Genomic DNA, 20,796 nt, shown 5'->3' with positions numbered 1-20,796 from the left:
TTTCTTAGCAACATGCTTTTCCATCCACTTCATCCTCAAGTATGTGTCAAAGTCAGGCCATGCATAAGAGGAGAAGACTTTGCAACTAAAAGCCTCTCCATTCTTCTTGCTGGGGGGGGGCTTGGTGGGAACTATGGGGTTGGAAGCAGGCCAACCTTGTTGGAACAGTGCAACTGTGTTGCTGATGTTCCAGTTGTTCAACCAGCCAATGGCATCTCTGAATTGTTGGACATCCTTCGCTAACAGAGAAACCTGGCATGTTACTCCCTTGAATACCCATTCCTCCCTGTTACCATGACCATGATTGATGGTGAGGTCAATGATGCCAACAGGCAGATGCCAGTCATCTGAATGAAGCTACCATCTGCCGTGAGCTATTGGGTGGCACAATGAGGATACTGACTTACCAACACCAGTTTCTCATTGAAAACAACAAGGTCTTTGGATTTGTTGAGAGGTTTCTCAGGGGGGGCAGGCTTCTTGACAGGTTCTTTCACCTTGCTGAAACCAAGATGAGGGGGGAGAGGTTCTGGGTTCTGGATCCTCCCAGAACTCCAACAGATGAGGAGGAGGAGGAGGAGGCATAGGGAACTGGTAGCTATACCAGCCCCCCTCTTCGAAAATGAGAGGTCTCCAATCTTCCGGCACCAGCAGTGGTATGCAGTTCAGATTATCATCATTGCAAGTGCTGGTATCAGAGGGGCAGTAAGGCCAACCCCTATGAGGCAGAAGGCTTGCCATGGTGGCGGTGGTGGTGGAGATGGAGGGGGAGGTGGTGTTGGAGTGCAAGGCAATCTTGGAAGGATGGGGATGGGACTGGGAGTGCAGTACAAGCTGAGGGAGTCAATTGGTGACACTGGGTATCAAGTCAGGAATGCAGGAGTAGTGCTGATGGGAGGGGGGAGGGGAGGGGCAGCATTCCCAGACAGAGAGGTTCATTCTGGTTCCTTTTGCTCCATGATGGCAGCCACCAGAGGGGGAGATGGTGTTGGAGGGCAAGGCAATCTTGGAAGGATGGGGATGGGACTGGGAGTGCAGTACAAGCTGAGGGAGTCAATTGGTGACACTGGGCGTCAAGTCAGGAAAGCAGGAGTAGTGCTGATGGGAGGGGGGAGGGGAGGGGCAGCATTCCCAGACACAGAGGTTTGTTCTGGTCCCTCCTGCTCCATGACGGCAGCCACCTTGACATCCATGATGGTGTCCTGCTCCGGGGAGTCCTCTTGCTCCAGGAAGACATCCTCCTCCTCCCACAACTCCTTCTCCTGCTGTTCCTGTTCCTGCTCTTGCCACAGCTTCTCCTGCTGCAGCTGCAGGGATTCCTGCAGCTGTTGCCAGACCTGCTGGCTATCCTGCTCCTGCAGTTGCTGCTGCTGCTGCTCCTTCCACCTCTGTTGCACTTCCTCCAGCTCCTGTGTCACCTGTTCCAGCTCTGCCTTCATCTCCTCTGTCTCTGACACCACCTCCATGGGCTCATCCATCTCTCTGCTGAGGTCTTCATGTTGCAATATCATGCTCTTCCTGTCGGCATCAGAATGAGCATGATCAAGAGGCACTGCAGCTATGCACTCAGATACAACATGGTGAAGGGAAGGCAGTTGTGCTTTCATTGTGATGTTGTGAGCAGGAGAGGGGTAGCAGATATAGTGATGCCTTTGTGAGGGCAAAGCCAAACAACTTTGGGTATGGTCACACCTGTGATGGCTGTGGGGTGATGGCAAGGCTGAGTGGCTTCAGCTATGGTATCACCTTTGACAGCTGTAGGGAGAAGGTGACCTGGAGTATGGAGGATGATCTCTATGTCTGTGAGGAGCTGGTGATCTCTCCCTCCGATACTGGTTTGGAGGTGAATATCTCAACTGGTTTGATTGTCATGGAGACCAGTGATGGCAACCCACTGGGTGCATCTTCTTCTGCATCACAGAGCTTATGGGACTGTGAAGTTGAAGGGGAGGGTAGTTGAAGCTGTCTGGCAATGGGTAGGCTCTCTCCCATAGTTGCCCATGAGGCCACCAACCTTTATCCAGAACACAATTTGTGCTGAACTCAGATGTTCAGTAGTTCTTCGCAGGAGAGGTTGGGGAAAATGATGGCCAGGTAAATGGCTCAAGTTTGCATTTGGGAGAGGCAGAGGGGGCAGGTGCTCCGGGTCTGTTGTCCCAGTCAGTGTTAAGGACTTTTTGTTGCCAAAGCACCATGCCCAGCATGCCTTCCCATTTGCAAACAGCTACTGCCCATGGAGAGAATGACCAGCATACTTGTCATTTGGCTGCCATCTGTTCCAGAATAGGGAACACTGCTAGCAGGTCAGGCAGGGCAGACTTGGCTTCCACACAGCACTGGAAGGCATCATACATCATGGAGCATGCAGATGCTTGTCTCTCAGGCACCATGCAGGATTCGAGATAGGTTATGCCTGCAAAGAGGTTAGTAGTGTTTATGGTCAGAAGGTAGATGTATGCACACCTTTCTGGAAGATGAACTCCCTGTAGTACATCTGCCAACAGAGAAGGACCTCCTGTTGTTTGTACATGGTTAGGATATGGTCCTCCAATGCATTGTTGAAGTCCTCCTGCCTTTGTCTTCTGGCATATGATGGTGGGTGACACTTCTTGAAGGTTGTGTCAAGCAAAGGCTTAGTCAGGTCTGGTCATGGGATTAGGTCAATGTTGAGCCAGGTGAGCAAATAGTCGAGGCTCTCTGGGATGGCAAACCACATTATCAATGGTAGACATAGTCAAGGAAAGTTATCATAGGTTCTTGTAGAGAGGGAGGGGGAGCATGGTGAGTGAACACCGTAATGGGTAGTTCACTCAAGAGGGGTATGACACTCATTTTCTTCACACATGTACAACTACTTAGAGCGCCTGAGTAGTGCTTGCGGAGGACTCGGTTCAGGGAGGAGGTAAGGAAGAGTGTTGTCTTGCATGCTAGTCAAAAACCTCGAAGCCAAGACACCTGGTACTCCATGTGTGTCTAGCACCAGAGCTGTCCCTTGTGAAAGGTATGCACTCTGGGAGGGGGGGAAAGGGGGAGGGAAGGGGACGCGAAACAGCATTGACGTCATCAAGGGAGGAGATGATGAGGAGAGTAGATGATGAGGAGAGGAGAGGAGAGGAGAGAGAGGATGACAAGGAGGAGGAGGTGGTGGTTGTGGTGGTCATGGCAAGGAGGTGGTGGTGAGAAAATGGCAACTCATAGGCCACAGGAGCAAAGATCACATGATCACAAGAGCAAATTATTGTGTGCATGGGAGCAATAGATGCGGCTTTTAGGACCAAAAAGCCACATCATCTTTTGCTTCCATGTACACATGATTTTTGCTCCTGTGCGCCCTCATGAGCTTTGCTCCCATGGCCTGTGAGTCACCATTTTCTCACCACCACCACCTCATCCTTGCCACCACCACCTCCTCCTCCTCCTCATCATCGTCATTGTCATTGTCCTCTCCTCTCCTCTCCTCTCTTCATCATCTCCTCATTGTCTCCTCCCTCAATGACATCAAGGCTGTTTTGCTTCCCCCCCCCCCTTTCCCCCCCTCCCAGAGTGCATACCTTTCACAAGGGACAGCTCTGGTGCCAGACACACATGGAGTACTGGGTGTCTTGGCTTGGAGGTTTTTGACTAGCGTGCAAGATGATGCTCTTCCTTACCCTCCTCCCTGAACTGAGTCCTCTGCGAGCACTACTCAGGCGCTCTAAGTAGCCATACATGCATGAAGAAAATGAGTTTCATACCCCTCTTGAGTGAACTACCGATTATGGTGTTCACTCACCACCTTTCCCTCCGATATCCTCAACACCCTCGAGCTGCATCCAAGCCCTTGTCATTCTCTGCTATGGTATTTGTGACTGCAGCAAAGAGCTTCCACAATGCACCTACTTGTGCAGAAGATTCAAAGACATTGTCAAGAGTCAAGGAGTCACAAGATGATGGTAAGTGTGCCTTTGGCATATACATTCTCATCTTACTGACATCATGATATGATAGATATTGATGATAACTCTGTGATGCATGCCCTGCTGGGACCAATGGGTACAGACAGAACCTCAGTGAGTAATATTATGCTGCATGCACAGTATATATCCTGATCATTCTCAGTTCCACCATATTCCCCTTCCACCAAAACAGTTGATGAGCTCCTAGCAGCCCCACACAAGACACCTGTCAGCTTGGAACTGACCCTCATCAGCAGCTGTCAAGACAGATTTCGACTTTCCCTATTGTCGGTCAAACAGCTCTCCCTCCCAAAGTTCGACATCCCAGTCCTCACTCCTCAACAACAAAAAGATATGGAAAGGTGGTACACCAAACACCTTCTGGAGGGGAAAGGTGTCAAACCCCATGACCTGTGCTGGGACATCAACCAGCATGAACATGATTTGCAGACATGTCCATGGAGGACTGGACAGTTTATGCCATGGCATGGGACCTGAAACATCCCCACTGCCCTTATTGTGAAGGTCCACCTGCAGATCCCCTCAGTGCAAAAGTTCATTGGGTGATCCTGGTCTGTGAAGCTTTCTCAACAATGCCGTCAAAGACACACAAATCTGGAATTGTTCATCTGCAATGGGTCAAACATCTCAAGGCCATGCATACCTACTTGCAGCACCATCTTTTGGAGAACCTTGCTTCTGTACCAAACCATGAAGTCAAGGAACTCTACAAAAAATTTGTGGGTAGTTGGTGCTGTGCCATCAATTGGCAACTCTTCCAGATGCCAATGTCTTTGAAACGAGCTGAGAGAATTTGGCTCATTGCCCAGTGCAAAGTGCGTGACCTTCTTGGCATTGCAAACTTTGTGTCAGCACAGTACATAAGGAATTACACCATCACTCCCCTCAATTGGCCCTGGACATGTAATTTTGTTGGCATTCTGTACAACAATGTTCCTGAAGCACAGTGCAAGACACTGTTGCACAATGGCATGCTGATGCTCTGCTTTCACACTGTCAACACTGCTGATGAGTGTTTGATGGATGCCTGGGTCAAGCAACAACTGCAGATCCTGAAGCGAGCATCCTCTCCCTGCACACAAGCACAGTATGCTGTACATGAAGGCCAGATCTGTTGTCATGATGCACTCAATCTCAAACACTTGAAGAATGTGAACTGACCCAGCAAGCATCAACACAAACATGCTAAGAAGTGCAAAGAGGAGGAGACAGCTATGTCTGTGGACCTGCCAACTGCCTCTACTAGTAACTCTGTTGCTGCTACAGGCAACATCATGGACTGGGATGGTGCCAGTTGGGTCTGTCATGGCCTTTGAGATCAATTTGGTGCTCTGGGACCTAGCCAGGCCTTTCCCACCCTGTGGTCATCTGCAGCAGATGCCAACAAGCAAGATGCTGCAGATGGTGGCACTATCCTGGGTACTACCCCAGAGCTGCTGCTTTGTCCATCCCCATCAAGCTGGGTGGTGGGACAACATTGGAGTCTATGGGGGCAAGACCAGTGCCTGGAACTCCCAAGAAGGCACCAAACCTGCTTGCCAATCCCTCCTGGACCAAGAACATAGCTGAGCCCTTCCACAATCATGTTCTCGGCCATGTGCATGGAGAACCTGCTTTTCCCCCACCCCCCATGCCTCACACATGCATGCAAGAGAGACTAATAGGAGCACTGCTGCCCCTCACTCCTCCTCCAGTGTTCTGTGCCCCCCCCCCAGCCCCTTAGAGCCACCAATAAGGAATGTGCCTTGCATCCAGAGGTTCAACTGTCAATGCCATCAGGATCCAGCTCCTGCTCACCTCCTCCACTAAAGGAGAGCATTCCCCAATCTTTTGTGGACAGTGGTGGGGAAAGAAGCATATTGCCCATCTCCAAGGACATCCAACAGCCCACCCGTGGCACAGAGATGGTGGCTGTGCAGTTATCTCTCTCAAGTGTAGCAGCTGCAGTGGTGCCACCAAAGCAGACTATCTCATTGAAGCAGTGGTCTGCCAAGCAAAAGGCCAGAAGGCAAGCAAACCATCTGGAGAAAGAGCAAGAGCTTGAGGATTGTGATATTCTCCCCCACAAGTAATGTAACTGGCCAATATTTATGTATCATTCTCTGCATTGCCCTGTGGACTGATACATATGATATGTAATACTATCCCATCCCTCAACACATCCCTGCCCCACTTCCCCCACCCCTCACCTCAAATCCTACCTGCTTCCCCATGCAATTGAGCTCAAAGGCCTTACTCTGTTTCTGCAAAAGGTGGCTTGCAATCTATGATACACCAGCAACCTTGGTTATCCTGTACATGACCCACCACAGCTTTGATGGCCGAGACATCAAGCACTTGCATTGCCATCAACCTTGTGAACACCAGAGCTGTGCCATATGGTGGGGCTTCAGTATCTGCCTTGCAGAACTTGATGAATGCAAGCTCAAGAAGGACACTTTGAATCAGCAAATCAATCAGATGCTGAAGTTGGCCATACAGGATGAACAAGTGATGGATGTTTGGGTTATTTGTACTCAAACTAGACAGGTCAGTCATATGTCATTCTATTCTACAAAATGGTACTCACCTGTATGTAGGTCATGTCTCTGTTATGGCATGTGCACAGTCCCTGAGCAGCATGCACAGTATCTCCCTTGCAGGAGAGTCACAACTTGCCCCATTGTGTGACACGTTTTGGAAGCGCATCCTTTGCCTCTGTTTTTCTGACATGAAGCACAGCAGAGAGGTATGTGACCAGCTTCTCTTCCAGGGCCTTGCTGAGTTCCAGCTCAGACTTTGGTGCCATTGTATGATGCAATTCCTCTACCTCCCTCCTAGGATCATATTCGATTCCATGCAGCTTGTACTTCAGCTTCAGTATGTCCCACTGGCAGAGTTGGAGGATGTGTCAGTCAATTCCAGGGTAAGGATTCAAACATCCTGTCACTGCACATTGTAGCTGACTGCAAAATCACTCCATAGGAAATGCCCATGTTGTCCAAAGTGGACCAGTCCATTCCATGCAATCTGCTAAGTGCAGCAGTGAATGAACTGTGACTGGACACAGGCCGACACGATCTGTACTGCCCTGATAGTACAGTCACTCATATTGAAGAACCCACTCAGCCAAATGCTTGCAGAGCATGGTCATGAAGCCAGCATGATAGGAAAAACCAAGGCAGTCATTGATGAAATGAGACAATTCAACCAAGTGGTGGTAATATGCTTCATTGGTGAACTGCCGCAAGAGGACAACAGGTGCCAATTGGGTAATCCATAGCATAAATTCTTCTGCCATGAACTCATGCCATTTGTTCAGGAGATGTGGGACATGTCAGCCAAAGGCACTAGGAATGGTGTTCCTACTTTTGGCAACTTGCTTGGCAATGTCAGTCTGAATTGCATGCAGTAAGGTGAATGTGTCCCCCTCAACACAGTGTTTGCTCACACCAAGCCAAAGATCAAGGAGGAGGGATACAACATTCTCAAAAACAAGGTGCATGAAGTCGAGAGGGAATGAGGTTGGCCAGATGATGCTCCTGAAGTGTCACCAGATGCTGATTCCATTGATTCCAGATGCCTTTGCATGACGCTCTGCTTCAGCATGGCTCTCAGCCTGCATGACTGATTCAGCCTTGCAGAGAATTGAGTTCTGCAAGGAAAGAGGGAGATTCAGTGGATCATACTGGGCCGGAGCTGTAGATGAAGAGGAACAAAAGGATTGTCAGTCAAGAGGTACGCCTTTGTGCCCATTTGCACAGACTGAACTGATATTGCAAAATCTGCATGGCTGGTTTCCAGCATGTCCCTTCATATGCATCAGCTTGGCGACTGCTGGCATATCCCTGAAGAGCATGATCAGGTGTGCTTGCAAGGTAAAGAACTCATGCTTCAAGGCATCATAGGTCCTCATGCCTTTGGCCAGGAGAACAAGCTCTTCTGCCAAGGGGAAGTAGAATGAATCGAGATCTTTGACCATCTTGGGTCCTGGGATGCAACCAATTCGAAGCAAGTTCTTTGTGTGTGTCCTGTCTTGTGGTGGCAGGTTGTAGTTGATCAAGATTGTTGGCCATGCAGTTGTTCTTGGGCCTTTGAAAGGGGCAAAACCATCAGTTGACAAACCTAAGGCTATGTCTCATGGTGCATCAAAATATTTCATCTTCAAGGTCTTCCCATTGACAAAAATATAGTGTTTGATGATATGTCCTTCCCTGGAAGATGTCTGTCATCTTGAGTGAGTGGGGATTTTGCTGGGCTCAATATGAAGAAAGGGTAGTTGCTCTTTCCACATTAGCATATTGAGCTTGAAGCTGAGGAATGATCAGTAGATAATGATATGGCTGTGCAGGCTTGCCATTCATCTTGAACCTCGGTTCACTGCAGTGTGGACAACACTTGAGTTTGGCAAGGGCACCTATGTATGCCACACAGGAATTGATGCAGCAATCATAAGTGATGGGCTTCATTCCAGAGACATGTTGAATGCATCGTTCAATATAGGGGAGATCATAGAAGACATCAGGATAGGTGAAGTTGAGGGTGTTGTACTGCACATTTGTGAACTGTCCATTCATCTTCATGTAGAATGTGGTGAATATCTTCTCATCCTCTGCCGACAGGTTATCTGGATTGTGTGAGCAGCACCTGAGCTGTTTGGAACAGATTACATACCAGGTATCATTCTTGACTCAAGATCAATCTCCTTGTCCAACTCCTCAATGCCAGAGGTCTCCCCCTCCATCTCCCCCTCCCCCTCCCCCTCACTGTCATGCATCTGCCATTCTCACTCCCAATCCTCCTGCTCCTCCTGCTCCTCTTCCTCTTCCTTCTCCTCCTCTTCCTTCTCCTCCTCTTCCTTCTCCTCCTCCTCCTCCTCCTCCTCCTCCTCCTCCTGCAGCTCTGGCTCTGGCTCCAGCTCTGGCTCCTCCTGCCCTGATCTGGGTTCTTCTGCTGGCAGAGACATCTGGGACCTGACCCCTTCTCTTTCACTGCTGAACAGCTCATTCCACAGATCCTTCAGATCCTTTGCAGGTGGTATTTCATGCCCCAGTTGAGTCATCTCTTCCTTCAATTGTTCCTGCCGGGTGATGATGACCTTCTTTAGGGCTAGTGCTTCAGCCAACTGATGATGCTGCCATCTCTGGGTGCAGGACAACATTTTGCCACAGTGAGAGCAAGGACATTTTTGATGTTTCTGACAGACCTCTGCCTTTGCCTTTACCATGGTGAGAGGTAAACAAAACGGCAGGCCCCACTCTCCAGGACCAAAAAAAGTTGGTGATCCATCAATTCGGAATTTCCATATTGGGTTTATTTTTGCCCTTGTTTGTGGTAACCATCTCTTGGTGTGTAATGTGATCTGTGTTTGTGACTGATTTTGCTATCACAGCTTTCTGCTTGAGGGGTATATAATGGGACTGACTCCCTCGCATCCCTTTCTCCCCATCCTATGCCCAGGATCTCAGACCTCACTGACACCCCTTCCCTCAGCATCTTCCTCAAACAGGCCCCCTCACCTGAGAGCTCTGACAGCCCTCCCAGTGACTCCCTCTTCCTCAACTTCTTCAACAGCTGCTTTCCACCACTGTGCTCCCACCCCCTCCACACCTCTCCAAGGATGGCTGGTGTGCATCATACACACAACCACAACAAGTCCAATGCCATGATTACAGATGTTCTACTCCCAACAAACACTTCGTCAAAGAAGGGGAAAGGGAACAAGGAGAACCTGCCTGCCCTATTTCATGATGCCACCTCTGTTGTGCTTGCCCTCTCCACTGAGGATGACCTCAATGAAGACCCCATTGAAACCCTGGTAGAGCCCAAGAAGCATGCCCTGTCAGTATCTGATATTGAAGAAGACAAGCCCCCACCCAAGCACACCAAGAAGCAGCCTCTCAAGCAGCTCAACAATGGCCTTGACTTGCAGAAGTTCCTCTCCAAGAAGAAGTCAAAGAAGGAAGAACTTATTGAGGCAAATGTGAGGATTGTAGAGTTTGGGGCAATCATTATGTCTATGAAAGATATGTCTTGAACACTGCACATGTACATACATATCTGACGTTATTGAAGCAGATAAGGAGAAACTTTGAAAGGCACTCATAGCTGAGCTGGCAAAGCACAAGGCACCTCCACCTCCAAAGGTCATCCCTAAGCCCTTGGGGCAACCTGGTTGTAAGGGGCCAGGTGGATATTGCCTGCAGGAAGAGATGGGGCTCTCTGGGAATGAGAGCAAGTACAATTCTATTTGAGTAAGCCACTCTTACCTGCTATTATAGCTACCTACTAACCCAAGCTCTTCTACAGCAACAAGTCCAACAGATCAGCAACAAGTACAATGTCTGTGGAGAGAAAACCATCACCAAACTCCACCCAAAGGTGATGGTGAAGATATACAAGGAAGTGAGTACTGTCCTCCATGCTAAATGACAACATGTATCTACCTTGAAGAAGGCTTGACACAAGATTCCATACCTGGCATGGTTTGAGAATGATTGGGCCACCAGGGCCATTGTCAAGTCATACATGAGGAATGCCAAGCAATTCTTGGTCTCAAAAAAAGCTTATGATGAACATTGCCTGTCTGGGTCAGGAACCCCAGGCCCAGCTGTAGCCCCTCAGCCTTTGGTGACAAAGGCTGAGAAGCATTCTGTCCAATAAAGCAATGGAGCGAGCTGCAGTACAGCCCGATGATGACAATGATGTCAACAGTGACAAGGAGCTTGTGGATCTTTTGGCTGAGAAGCATTCTGTCCAATAAAGCAATGGAGCGAGCTGCAGTACAGCCTGATGATGACAATGATGTCAACAGTGACAAGGAGCTTGTGGATCTTTTGGCTGAAAGTGGATCTGACAATGAGGATTACGATTAAGTAAGTACCTGATTGTAGATTTGCGTCATGTACATATTAACATGATTTTCAGTCTCTTGTAAGATATTTCGAGTCTGCTTGGCCTGGCTTTTGTTGTCATGGGGACTAGATACCACTGCTTTATCCGTGCTTCAAGCACCACATTCCAGCTCTTGTATGATTTTCAGCGAAGAATGACATTTGATTGCTTTTGGTAAGGAATTACATGCAGGTACTGTGACAGTTCGGTTCGGGGCTTGTAAATAAGTTAATAAAATAGATACGGTTTTCAGCTCCACACAAGGTAATTCACTGCCCTAGGTCATGATTGGCATGACCCGAGGGACTCCTGAAGGGACTTAACTTCAGTGCCAATGCACAGTGCAGTGTTAGATGGTCATCCTTGAGTGTTGGTTGGGATTATAACCAGATTGCGATGTGTTCTTCTTCCTTGTGTTCGTCACCGACGGCATGTACATGCGTTGACGGCAGAACCAGGCAACATACATGCTCAGCAAGAACAGACACATGGATAGTCATCGTTCGGTAGCCAAAGGTGTAGGCAAGGCGGTGATAAATGATACGCCCATTCCCATCGTCATGTGGAAGTGTATAGAAGGAAGCGTCGCCAACAGTTCGTCGTGGGAAGATACATGACAATGGTACAGTATCCTTGTTGTCAGGGGAATCTTGCTTCTCCGAAGTGACTGCCTCATTCCTGATGTCTCCCTGCATTCAGATATGAGCGACAAAGCCTTGATGGATGAGAGTTTCTGATTATCATCACATTATACGTGTTCAGGTTCTCTGATTATCAAGGAAATTACATACAATGCAGTTGTGCTTCTTAGCAGGTTGATGCACTTTCCATGTGACTCCATTTGGGTGGATCCCGTTCAGCATGGTTGTGGTACTCAAATCAGATAGAGAAAGTTGTCATTTGAAGCGCATTAAGTGATTTACTATACCGATATCTCCGACTTGGGAAACACAAAGGTATGTTCGTAACTTCACGGGGGGACCGGAATGTTGTTGACTTGGTGGTACAGCTTCATGTTCCGAATGTCACTGTCTGCATTAGATCTTCAGTAAGATAGGAGCACATCACATTCCTAGCACGATCGAAACTCTACCGTATGTTCCCCCTCATCTCCACGCCCCAACTCTCCACTCATACATCCGTATCCCCTCCCCAACCTCCGGCCTCGAGCTCTCCACCTCCCACTCGTCCGCAACCTTCGTCCACATCCCCGCCAACGCCCTCGCAGTCTTGACAGTAACGTCCCCAATCGGGAGATGCGCCGGCAGTTTCTCACGCTGCGCGATACGGTAAAGGAACTCCATCGCCTTCTGCGGATCTCCAGGCCTACGGATCGTCGCGGCAAACCAGGCGTCGATGAACGCTTCCCCGCCGTAGATCTCCGGGCAGGCAAAGGCGGTCTCTGCACTTGGACGGAAGAACATGGGCGTGCGGAACCATCCGGGCTCGACGAGCATGACCTGTGCCTGGTCAGCCTTGGGAAGGTGCTGGGGGAGGTAACGGACTTGGATATTCCACTCGGGTTTGAGCTCACATACTACGGCAGTGGTGATCGCCTCGATGGCTGAAGCAGGAGGGTCAGTCATGCATTTTTGCAGCATACATGTGGGCCTACCGTGTTTACTACATTCCAATAGTCAGTCATCACTTTGGGATCCGACAGTCTCACGCACCTCGCTGAATAATATCCCAGGAATTCAGTGACCCCTAGCCCCGTGGTCGAGCTCATCACCAGCAACTTCCCTCCCCTGCCTTTCGGGTTCTCCTCTCTGAAGAACCTTACCGCCTCCTTCGTCACGCCCACGCATCCCCAGAAGTTGACATCGAACACCTTGCGCGCGACTGCTTCGGGTACGACCTCAACGATGCCGAACATCCCTAGTCCAGCGTTGTTCAGTACGAAGTCGACATGTCCGAACTGCTCCCAGAGACGATCTCTTCGGGCTTGGTGACGTCCACTTGGAGGTTCAGCAGTCGAGATGGACCGTACTGTTTCTCCAAGTCCTTGGGCGAAGACGGGTCGATGGATGTGGCTACACAGCTGTCCCCTTGGGCAAGTGCATGCTCGGCCATCACCCGACCGAAGCCGGACAAGGCACCTGTAACTGTGGGTGCGTCAGCATCAGTCCAAGGAGCACCGAAAGTACACTTACTGAACTAGACTTTAGGCTCCTTCTCTTGAGGCATATCGACCTAACAGGAAAGTAGAATGTTCAGAAACATGCTGAAAGCCTCTCCCGAGGGATGTTGGTATTTGTGTTCTCAACGCCTGCGCATCGGCACCCCGAGACGGAAGTCGGATCCGTCCCCCCTGCCCGACGCGCAGCTCTTCCCACACCAGATGAACGTAACGAGCATGAAGGTCAAACCAAAGACGTGTATGCACGAACGTAGCCAAGGTCGTCCCGAGGGTAGTAGCTGGGGGATTCGCAAATCCGTCACGCGAGAGGTAGAAGAAGTGCCATTCGCACGTAGTATGTTGTGTGCTTCGACACCGATGATCGCTTGGGGGCGACAGCAATCCCATTGCAATCGTATTTTTTTTTCCCAGCTCGGAAGACTGTCGTTTAAACTCGCCGTTTGTACAGGATCTCCAATGCATACGGTCATCATACATCGAGGCCGCAGAGTGTAACAATCCACCGAGCGCGGTTGAATCGGGAAGTATTCTATCGATTGCCAATACGACCAAGCATCATATATTCCTGCGAAGGGGTTGTCATCAAACTCCTGCACCTATGAATGTAAGGGACTGCAACAAGATGATCATGGAAATTACTACGCACAGTAGTGCTTATCATCCTCCCACCGATTGAACATCATTACTCAGCCCCTTCCCTCCCCAGCGCCATCACTCCTACAGCGGTGCTGTCTAACCAAACTCGGGCTTCGAGCTCTTCTCTTCCCACTCGTCCGCAACCTTCGTCCACATCTCCGCGAGTCTCCTTGCTGTCTTGATAGTGACGCCTCCTATCGGCAGGTGAGCAGGCAGCTTCTCCCTCTGCGTGACCTGGTAGATGAACTCCATCGCCTTCTGCGGATCTCCGGGCGTCCCCCTGTAAGCAGTATTCCAGGCGCCCACGAACGTGTTTCCGCCGTAGACGTCTGGGCAAGCAAACAGGCTGTCGGGGTTCTGACGGAGGAACATAGGGGTAAGGAAGTATCCAGGCTCGATGAGCATGATCTGTACCTGGTCAGCATGGAAAATGAGAACCAGTGAGGTCTGGTACTTGGATGTTCCACTCGGGTTTGATCTCGCACGCCACGGCAGTGGTGATCGCCTCGATGGCTGGGGGAGAAACATGTCAGTGATGCAGGGGTCTATGCACAGGAGGCAGGATTCACCATGTTTACTACGTGAAACGGTTAGTTATCCGATATCACAAATGTGTAGTCTTGCGCGCCTGGCCGAATAATATCCCAGGAACTCAGTGACTCCCAGCCCCGTAGCTGAGCTCATCACCAGCAACTTCCCTCCCCTGCCTTTCGGGTTCTCCTCTCTGAAGAACCTTACCGCCTCCTTCGTCACGCCCACGCATCCCCAGAAGTTGACATCGAACACCTTGCGCGCCATTGCTTCGGGTACGACTTCGACTATTCCGAACATTCCCAGGCCGGCGTTGTTCAGTACGATGTCGACATGTCCGAAGTGCTCTTTGGCGGCTTTGAATGCAGAGATGATCTCTTCGGGCTTGGTGACGTCCAGCTGGAGGTTCAGCAGTCGAGATGGACCGTACTGTTTCTCCAAGTCCTCGAGCGAAGACGGGTCGATGGATGTAGCTACACAGTTGTCCCCTTGGGCAAGTGCATGCTCAGTCATCACCCGACCGAAGCCGGACAAAGCGCCTGTAACTTTAGGGCATCACCATCAACCCGAGAACATCGAGGTAGGACACTCACTGAACCAGACCTTAGGCTCCTTCGTTTCTTGACCCATGTCGACTTATCAGGAAGGTAGAGCGTTCAGATACAGGTCAAAGCATCCCTGGGATGTGCATGTCATATTTGTATGTTATTCAGCTGGACGGATCCCGGCCGGCAGGTTCATTCAAATCATATGTAAGCGTTCGATCAATACCCGCTAGGCAGCATTTGGGCACAGCAACAGCCCAGAAAATCACAGAGCGATGATGAATAAGAAGCATGCTGCTGGTTTTCGACCCGACAAGGTCTGCCTGTCAACGGCCCGGGGTTGTGGTCGAACATCAGAGAGAAGAGCGAAGGGGCTTCAGGTCTCGTCACGCACATAAACTTGACAACATGCACACGAACAGTCCACAACTCCTCAGACCTGAAATAATTGCAGGTATACGCAGTCCAAGGACATATTATAAAATAGCAACAACTAGAGTATAACAGCGTTTCGTCGTAAACACATTGATCGTGAGCAGTGAATCCCAACAGAAATCAGGCGTCCAGCATCCATTCCACATAATACACAATCCAGCAGGAACCGTGACCATCTCAGCGATATCGTGAATCCAGGCAACAAGCATAGGACAAGCCTGCAAGACGCTACAAGAGCCTCACCTCCAGTTGATCTCCATCCTCGAGGTCGTAATCCCCGACCACGCCTTCCGGATCAAGATCCTCTCCCTCGAAGCTGAGCCTCGCCTCGCGGTTCTCGATGCTATACTTGCTCAAGAACCCTCTGACGAGCCTGGCTACAGCAGTAGTGGGTCTGCAGGCTATGCGAAGACCTTTTTCTGCTCCGGCGGCGAGCAGGTTCAGGTGGATGGTCTGGACTGAGGGAGAGGGGTCGTCCCCCGAGGCATCGGGTTGGGGGTCGAGGGCTTCGGTGGAGGGCTCGAGTGACCCACGGTGGGCAAGACGCTGTGCTTCGACGCGCTCGTGCACGGTCCTTGAGTACGCCTCTGCGTTCCTGTCAGTATCCCGCTTCCCAGGAGGGGTAAAGGACGTACCTAGCGTAGCCTCGTCCCATATGCCGAGTGAATGCGGGGTCGCGCTCGCCCACACCTGCTTATGCTCATGCGTCACGATCAGCTGAGGCATAAGCATCTCACTTCTCTCGCAAATGAGCTCGAACGCCTGTCTAAACGGCGCGTTCTACTCCTCCGATCAGCACCCTCTTTCCAGCCAGGGAGAAGGACGTACACGCTTGACCTTGAACCGCAGCGCGTGGCACTTGCCGTCATCCGCCTCCCCGGCCCAGTCAAGCGGGTATATGCGCACATTTAGAGCGACGCTATCCGGTCCTTGTAAGACGCTCCCACCCCTGCTCTCACTGGCCTGCGACTCCCCGCCGTCCTGGGACTGAGAGAGCCGACCCATCCGCCTGCTGCGAGAGTTCTCCCTTGCGCGCTTGGCGATCGCCGCTAGCTCCGGGTCGAGATCCTCCAGCCCTGGGGGGTGGACGATGGTCACTTCATCCTCCCTCTCACCCGGGTGTACACGTGAGCTAGCGGCGATGATATCCCTCGCAGCTTGGCGGACGCGTGCGAGCTGGTCGGGCGCGATTTGAGGGGGTGGGGTGAGGGTTTTGGCGCGTGCTGGGGGCCGAGGGGTAGATGGGCCACCGACGACGCGGATCTCCGCATCGGAGGAGTCGTTATCGGACGAAGATATGGTTAGTACAGGTGTGTTCTCGGACCTGTTTTAGGTCAGCATATATCTGGGAAATATGGTGAGGAGGCGCACCTCTCGGGGTCGACGCGCTTTCCTCCCTGCGTCCACTTGGGGAGATGTAAGTCCGATTTGGCACCGCCGCGCTTGCGTTTCTTCTCTCCACTACTGGGAGGGCTCTCGGGAGGCACGACATCTCCGAGTGACTCTAGATGGTCTTCAGTCAGCCCATTGTCGCCACATGAACGCGACACAGAAGGTGCACACCTGGGGTTTGGGCAGCGCGCTTAGTCAACGCCTGAAGCTTGCGGGTATTAGATCGATCAAAAAAGTCGTCTTCATCATCATCCTGTGCCAGAGACTGGAAGCTGGTCGCTCTTGCAGCCGCGGGGCTCTTGGATGGGGAGAACGAAGGAGCGTCTATTTCTACGACGTCGGAGTCTTCTGTCGCTGCGCGGGTTGGTTTGGTCGGTGATGGTATATGTGCTACACGGCGTGGACGTGGACGTGGTGGCATGTGGAAGAGAAGTAGAGTACAAAAGTGTACAACTTTTGTTGTTGAAAAGACTAGTAAATACTGATACAATGGGTGAGGCAATGTTGAACAGTGAACGCGTCAGTCGTTGACATTCCAAGCGGGTGCATTCGACACGGAATTGAGGACATTAATCCGGGCATCTGTACTTGACAAAGTACATAGACTATGTATCCTCTGAACTTAATGCACTTCATCTCATATGAAATCACGACTACATGGTGTAAAATCAATCAAGCACACCTATCCTTACCAAAGTTTGTCACTTCGAAGGTGTTGCTCATCTTCTCACATTCCGTACACCTCCGACCGGAGCCTTCAACAGGAAACGCAATCCACGTCTACGAGCACTGGAGTGATCTTGAAAACTGGAGAGATTACCGGTTTCCGGACAGGGAGAAACTCCCAGAATGTCTGTTGAAGGCTGCGTCATCAGCTAGGTCGTCGGCAGAGAATATGGACAAATGTGGCGGCGTGTCCAGGGTACTTTTTTCCGATGGAACGGAGTACGGCGAGGGTTGTACAGTTTTACGATTCCTGATTCATATGTGATTAATCATGTCATCTGGCAAAGGGTTATGTCACCATTAACAATATCATTGTTTATACAATTACCCTAAGGAGAAGGCGGCATTGTTACTCATACCGCTTGTATTCACATGAGGGAATTTCTACATTCGAGGGTATTATTCCTCACGGACCATCCAATTAATACCCCCGAAGGGTCTGAGAGGAAGTCTACCTACATGATCACGTCATCATTGCTTCCGCTTTGATTATCACGTGTATGAAGGATGATCCACTTGGTCCGCGCTTGCTTTTGTTAATGTACAGAACCATCACCTTTACCACCACCAACACGGCGTCCTCGGTCATGGACGTCTAGTATCCCCAGTGGATTGAGATATTCCTCACCGACATGGTCCTCGTTCAACAGTATTATTCGGAAACAAAACGCATATACCTCCCGGGTATCCTCTAAACCGGGTTCATCACGCGCACACCTGACTAGGGGGAGCAGACATGGGAACCGACTAGGCTTCCGCTGGCTGCTGGTTCCAGAGATCCGTGTGCGTTTCTCACGTCCGGCTGGGTATAAATAGACCACACGCCAGCGAATCTCCCATCGTCAAGCTTTTGATTGTGAGACATCTCAGCCGTTATCATGAGTCCTCAAGTGTGGTTAAGTGAGGCACCTTCCAATCGTCGGTACTGTTGATGCATGCTAACGGAGTTACACAGTCACCGGTGCCTCCTCCGGCTTTGGTAAGATCGTCACCGAACTCGTTCTCTCCCATGGGGGGAACGTCGTTGGCGCCTCGATCGGTTCATCCGCTATCTCCGATCTAGTGGAGAAATACACCGCCGTTCGACTGATCAACCTCGAGATCGACGTGACCAAGCCTGAACAAGTCGCCTCTGCGTTCTCATCCGCACACGAGAAGTTCGGCCAAGTCGATGTTGTGTTCAACAATGCCGGCGTCGGCTTCTTGTGCGAAGCAGAGGGTATGCCCGAGGCACTGGCGAGGAAGACGTTCGAGGTAAACTTCTGGGGAAGCACGTACGTTGCTAGGGAGGCAGTGAGGGTGTTCAGGGAGGTCAACGGACCTAAGAAAGGAGGCAAGCTGTTGCAGATGGCGTCCATGCTTGGCGTGGGCCGTTGGGCGGGACTGGCGTATTACACCGCGAGGTATGTTAGATGTTGATCTGAGAGCGCATGACTGACGTGTGTATAGTAAACATGGTGCATATATCATCATCCGTGATACTGCATATAGCTGACCCACATCGTGTTCAAAGCCGTCGAAGGATTTACCAAGGTACTCATCTCAGAGCTGAACCCCGAATGGAACATCCAGGTGTGTTGTATCCACTGATCGTCAAACTACTAATACCGAATCTCTCTAGGTCATGCTCATCGAGCCCGATTTCTTCCGCACTCCCATGGTCGCGTCCGACTTGGCCGTCATCCAGCCTATGCCGGCATACGTCGGTGGTGCCGCAGACCAATCCCGGCACATGACAACGGCGGAAAATATCAAGGGCGATCCGCAGAAGGCGATGGAGATGATGTACAACGCCGCACAGCTGGACAAGCTCCCTCTGCACCTACCGATCGGACCCGGCGCGATTGGCATGTTCAACCGGACGGAGCAAGAGCTGAAGACGGCCGTTGACGAATGGGCGACGCTCGCGAACCAGACAGACTTCGACTGAAACGAGAAATTGACGAGCGTTATGCCCCCGTCCGTGAACGCAGCCATAGGCAGGCGAGGGTCCAAGGCGAAAGTGACGTGTACCAGTTCATACTCCTTCCTTAGTGGGAATGGAATGGATTGATAATCTTCGCCGACTATTCGTGCCATGTGCCAAGAATTCCAGCGCTCACAATTGCGTGCACATGCGGCTGTGCACACAGAAGACTAGCTGCTGAATTTGGTTAGTGCCTCAGTCCCTGCCACCAGAAGTCCACAGCGGTTATGCGAGCGAACCCCCCGGCTATGGCTGGGAGATACAGTATATAAAGTCTGGTCTGTGTGCTGGCAGCTTCAGCATCCAGTTGAACTCTCCAAACCTGAAAGATGGCACCGAAAGTCTGGCTGAGTGAGTCCTTCGACGATGGTGCTGTGTTGCCCCAGCTAACCCGAAGGATAAAAGTTACCGGTTCTTCCTCCGGCTTCGGACGTATCATGACAGAGCTCGTGCTGGAGAATGGCGACATATGCGTCGCGACCTCTATCGAGCCCACAGCGCTGTCCGACCTGTTCCCAAAGTATGGCAAGGAGCGCCTTCGGCTGGTGAACACGGACGTCACTCAGGTAGACGAGGTCGCACTGGCATTCAGCGTCGCAGAACAGGCGTTCGGACACGTAGATGTGGTATTCAACAACGCTGGTGTGCTCCTTGCTGCTGAAGTCGAAGGGACACCTGAGGACAGGGCTAAGGACTTGTTCGACGTCAACTTCTGGGGCAACGCGAACGTGCTCAGAGAGGCGGTCAGGTTCTTCCGTGAGGTCAATGGGCCCGAACGGGGTGGAAAGTTGATCCAGGTCACGTCGTGTGCGGGTATATCCACTTGGCCGACATTGGGTTATTATGCCGCGAGGTATGTGAATTTAATACGACGTGGAATAAGAGTTTGACATCCAAACAGTAAACATGGTAACTATATGCTCTTTATCATCCGGATTCCTTGATGCTGATGCTTTGCGAAGCGATGGAGGCTCTCGCCAGGACCATCGTCCTTGAAGTTCAACCTGAATGGAACATCCAGGTCTGCCGTCCGCGTTATTTAGGTTGCATCTAGTGATAACCTCTGTTGTTAGATAATGCTCGTTGAGCCAGGATTCATGCGCACTCCGATGCTCAACTTTGAATTTCACAACAAGCTTGCACCTATCCCGGCCTACGCCACCCCGGCAGCAGAACAAACCCGCGCCGACATGGTTGGGGAGCGCATCAAAGGCGATCCACAAAAGGCCATGGAACTAGTGCACAAAGTTGCCCAACGGGAAAAACTTCCCCTTCACCTGCCTATTGGGGCCGACGCTGTTGACTTGATTCAAGAACAGGTTGCTGAGTTGACGCGAGCACTTGATGAATGGGGGTCGATTGTGAAAGACGTGGTGTTCGCGGAATGAGAATAAGCTCTTTTTCGATGTCACGTGCCTTGTTCATCATTCCACAACGCGGTGCTGACCAGAAGGAGCGGAGCGGTGGTTGAAATGAATTGGATTGATCAAAGTGTCTCTCGTCATCCTGTGCCTTTCTCACGGTTGATATCCAGGGAAAGCCGCTGCGAACGGGTATCGGGAACTGCTGTTGTTAATATCAGTCAAGTGATGCCGA

The 20,796-nt window shown here is 50.9% G+C and overlaps 7 protein-coding genes across 7 annotated transcripts; 2 read left to right on the top strand and 5 right to left on the bottom strand.

The window, feature by feature from the left end:
* Positions 1-1,073: 1,073 nt before the first annotated feature.
* Positions 1,074-1,579, bottom strand: DACRYDRAFT_106348 (uncharacterized protein; the record flags this gene model as incomplete). Its single annotated transcript, XM_040768251.1, has 2 exons — positions 1,074-1,518; positions 1,575-1,579. The coding sequence occupies 2 exons, from the start codon at positions 1,577-1,579 to the stop codon at positions 1,074-1,076; spliced, it is 450 nt and encodes a 149-aa protein (XP_040630071.1).
* Positions 1,580-8,224: 6,645 nt separating this feature from the next.
* On the bottom strand, positions 8,225-8,557 carry DACRYDRAFT_26272 (uncharacterized protein; the record flags this gene model as incomplete). Its single annotated transcript, XM_040774281.1, has 1 exon — positions 8,225-8,557. A coding segment is annotated over one exon (333 nt), but the record flags the coding sequence as incomplete, so codon positions are not given.
* A 164-nt stretch (positions 8,558-8,721) lies between these two features.
* DACRYDRAFT_106347 (uncharacterized protein) lies at positions 8,722-9,162 on the bottom strand (the record flags this gene model as incomplete). The annotated part of the gene is made up of 2 exons (XM_040768250.1): positions 8,722-9,078; positions 9,142-9,162. The coding sequence occupies 2 exons, from the start codon at positions 9,160-9,162 to the stop codon at positions 8,722-8,724; spliced, it is 378 nt and encodes a 125-aa protein (XP_040630069.1).
* A 225-nt stretch (positions 9,163-9,387) lies between these two features.
* Positions 9,388-9,972, top strand: DACRYDRAFT_106346 (uncharacterized protein; the record flags this gene model as incomplete). The annotated part of the gene is made up of 1 exon (XM_040768249.1): positions 9,388-9,972. One exon carries the CDS (start codon positions 9,388-9,390, stop codon positions 9,970-9,972), a length of 585 nt encoding a protein of 194 aa, XP_040630068.1.
* A 4,051-nt stretch (positions 9,973-14,023) lies between these two features.
* On the bottom strand, positions 14,024-14,766 carry DACRYDRAFT_50095 (NADP-binding protein; the record flags this gene model as incomplete). The annotated part of the gene is made up of 3 exons (XM_040774968.1): positions 14,024-14,118; positions 14,214-14,675; positions 14,730-14,766. The coding sequence occupies 3 exons, from the start codon at positions 14,764-14,766 to the stop codon at positions 14,024-14,026; spliced, it is 594 nt and encodes a 197-aa protein (XP_040630067.1).
* Positions 14,767-15,161: 395 nt separating this feature from the next.
* On the bottom strand, positions 15,162-16,929 carry DACRYDRAFT_115412 (uncharacterized protein; the record flags this gene model as incomplete). Its single annotated transcript, XM_040769998.1, has 5 exons — positions 15,162-15,703; positions 15,752-15,896; positions 15,945-16,440; positions 16,488-16,620; positions 16,680-16,929. 5 exons carry the CDS (start codon positions 16,927-16,929, stop codon positions 15,345-15,347), a joined length of 1,383 nt encoding a protein of 460 aa, XP_040630066.1. The 3' UTR covers positions 15,162-15,344.
* A 1,066-nt stretch (positions 16,930-17,995) lies between these two features.
* DACRYDRAFT_115410 (NADP-binding protein) lies at positions 17,996-20,588 on the top strand (the record flags this gene model as incomplete). Its single annotated transcript, XM_040769997.1, has 9 exons — positions 17,996-18,134; positions 18,190-18,637; positions 18,684-18,691; positions 18,748-18,806; positions 18,856-19,551; positions 19,606-20,053; positions 20,102-20,109; positions 20,163-20,221; positions 20,274-20,588. The coding sequence occupies exons 5-9, from the start codon at positions 19,530-19,532 to the stop codon at positions 20,586-20,588; spliced, it is 852 nt and encodes a 283-aa protein (XP_040630065.1). The 5' UTR covers positions 17,996-18,134; positions 18,190-18,637; positions 18,684-18,691; positions 18,748-18,806; positions 18,856-19,529.
* Positions 20,589-20,796: the final 208 nt, after the last annotated feature.

This window comes from Dacryopinax primogenitus (assembly GCF_000292625.1).
Source record: "Dacryopinax primogenitus strain DJM-731 SS1 chromosome Unknown DACRYscaffold_6, whole genome shotgun sequence".
Lineage (NCBI taxonomy): Eukaryota > Fungi > Basidiomycota > Dacrymycetes > Dacrymycetales > Dacrymycetaceae > Dacryopinax > Dacryopinax primogenitus.
This window is presented reverse-complemented; position numbering and strand designations above follow the sequence as displayed.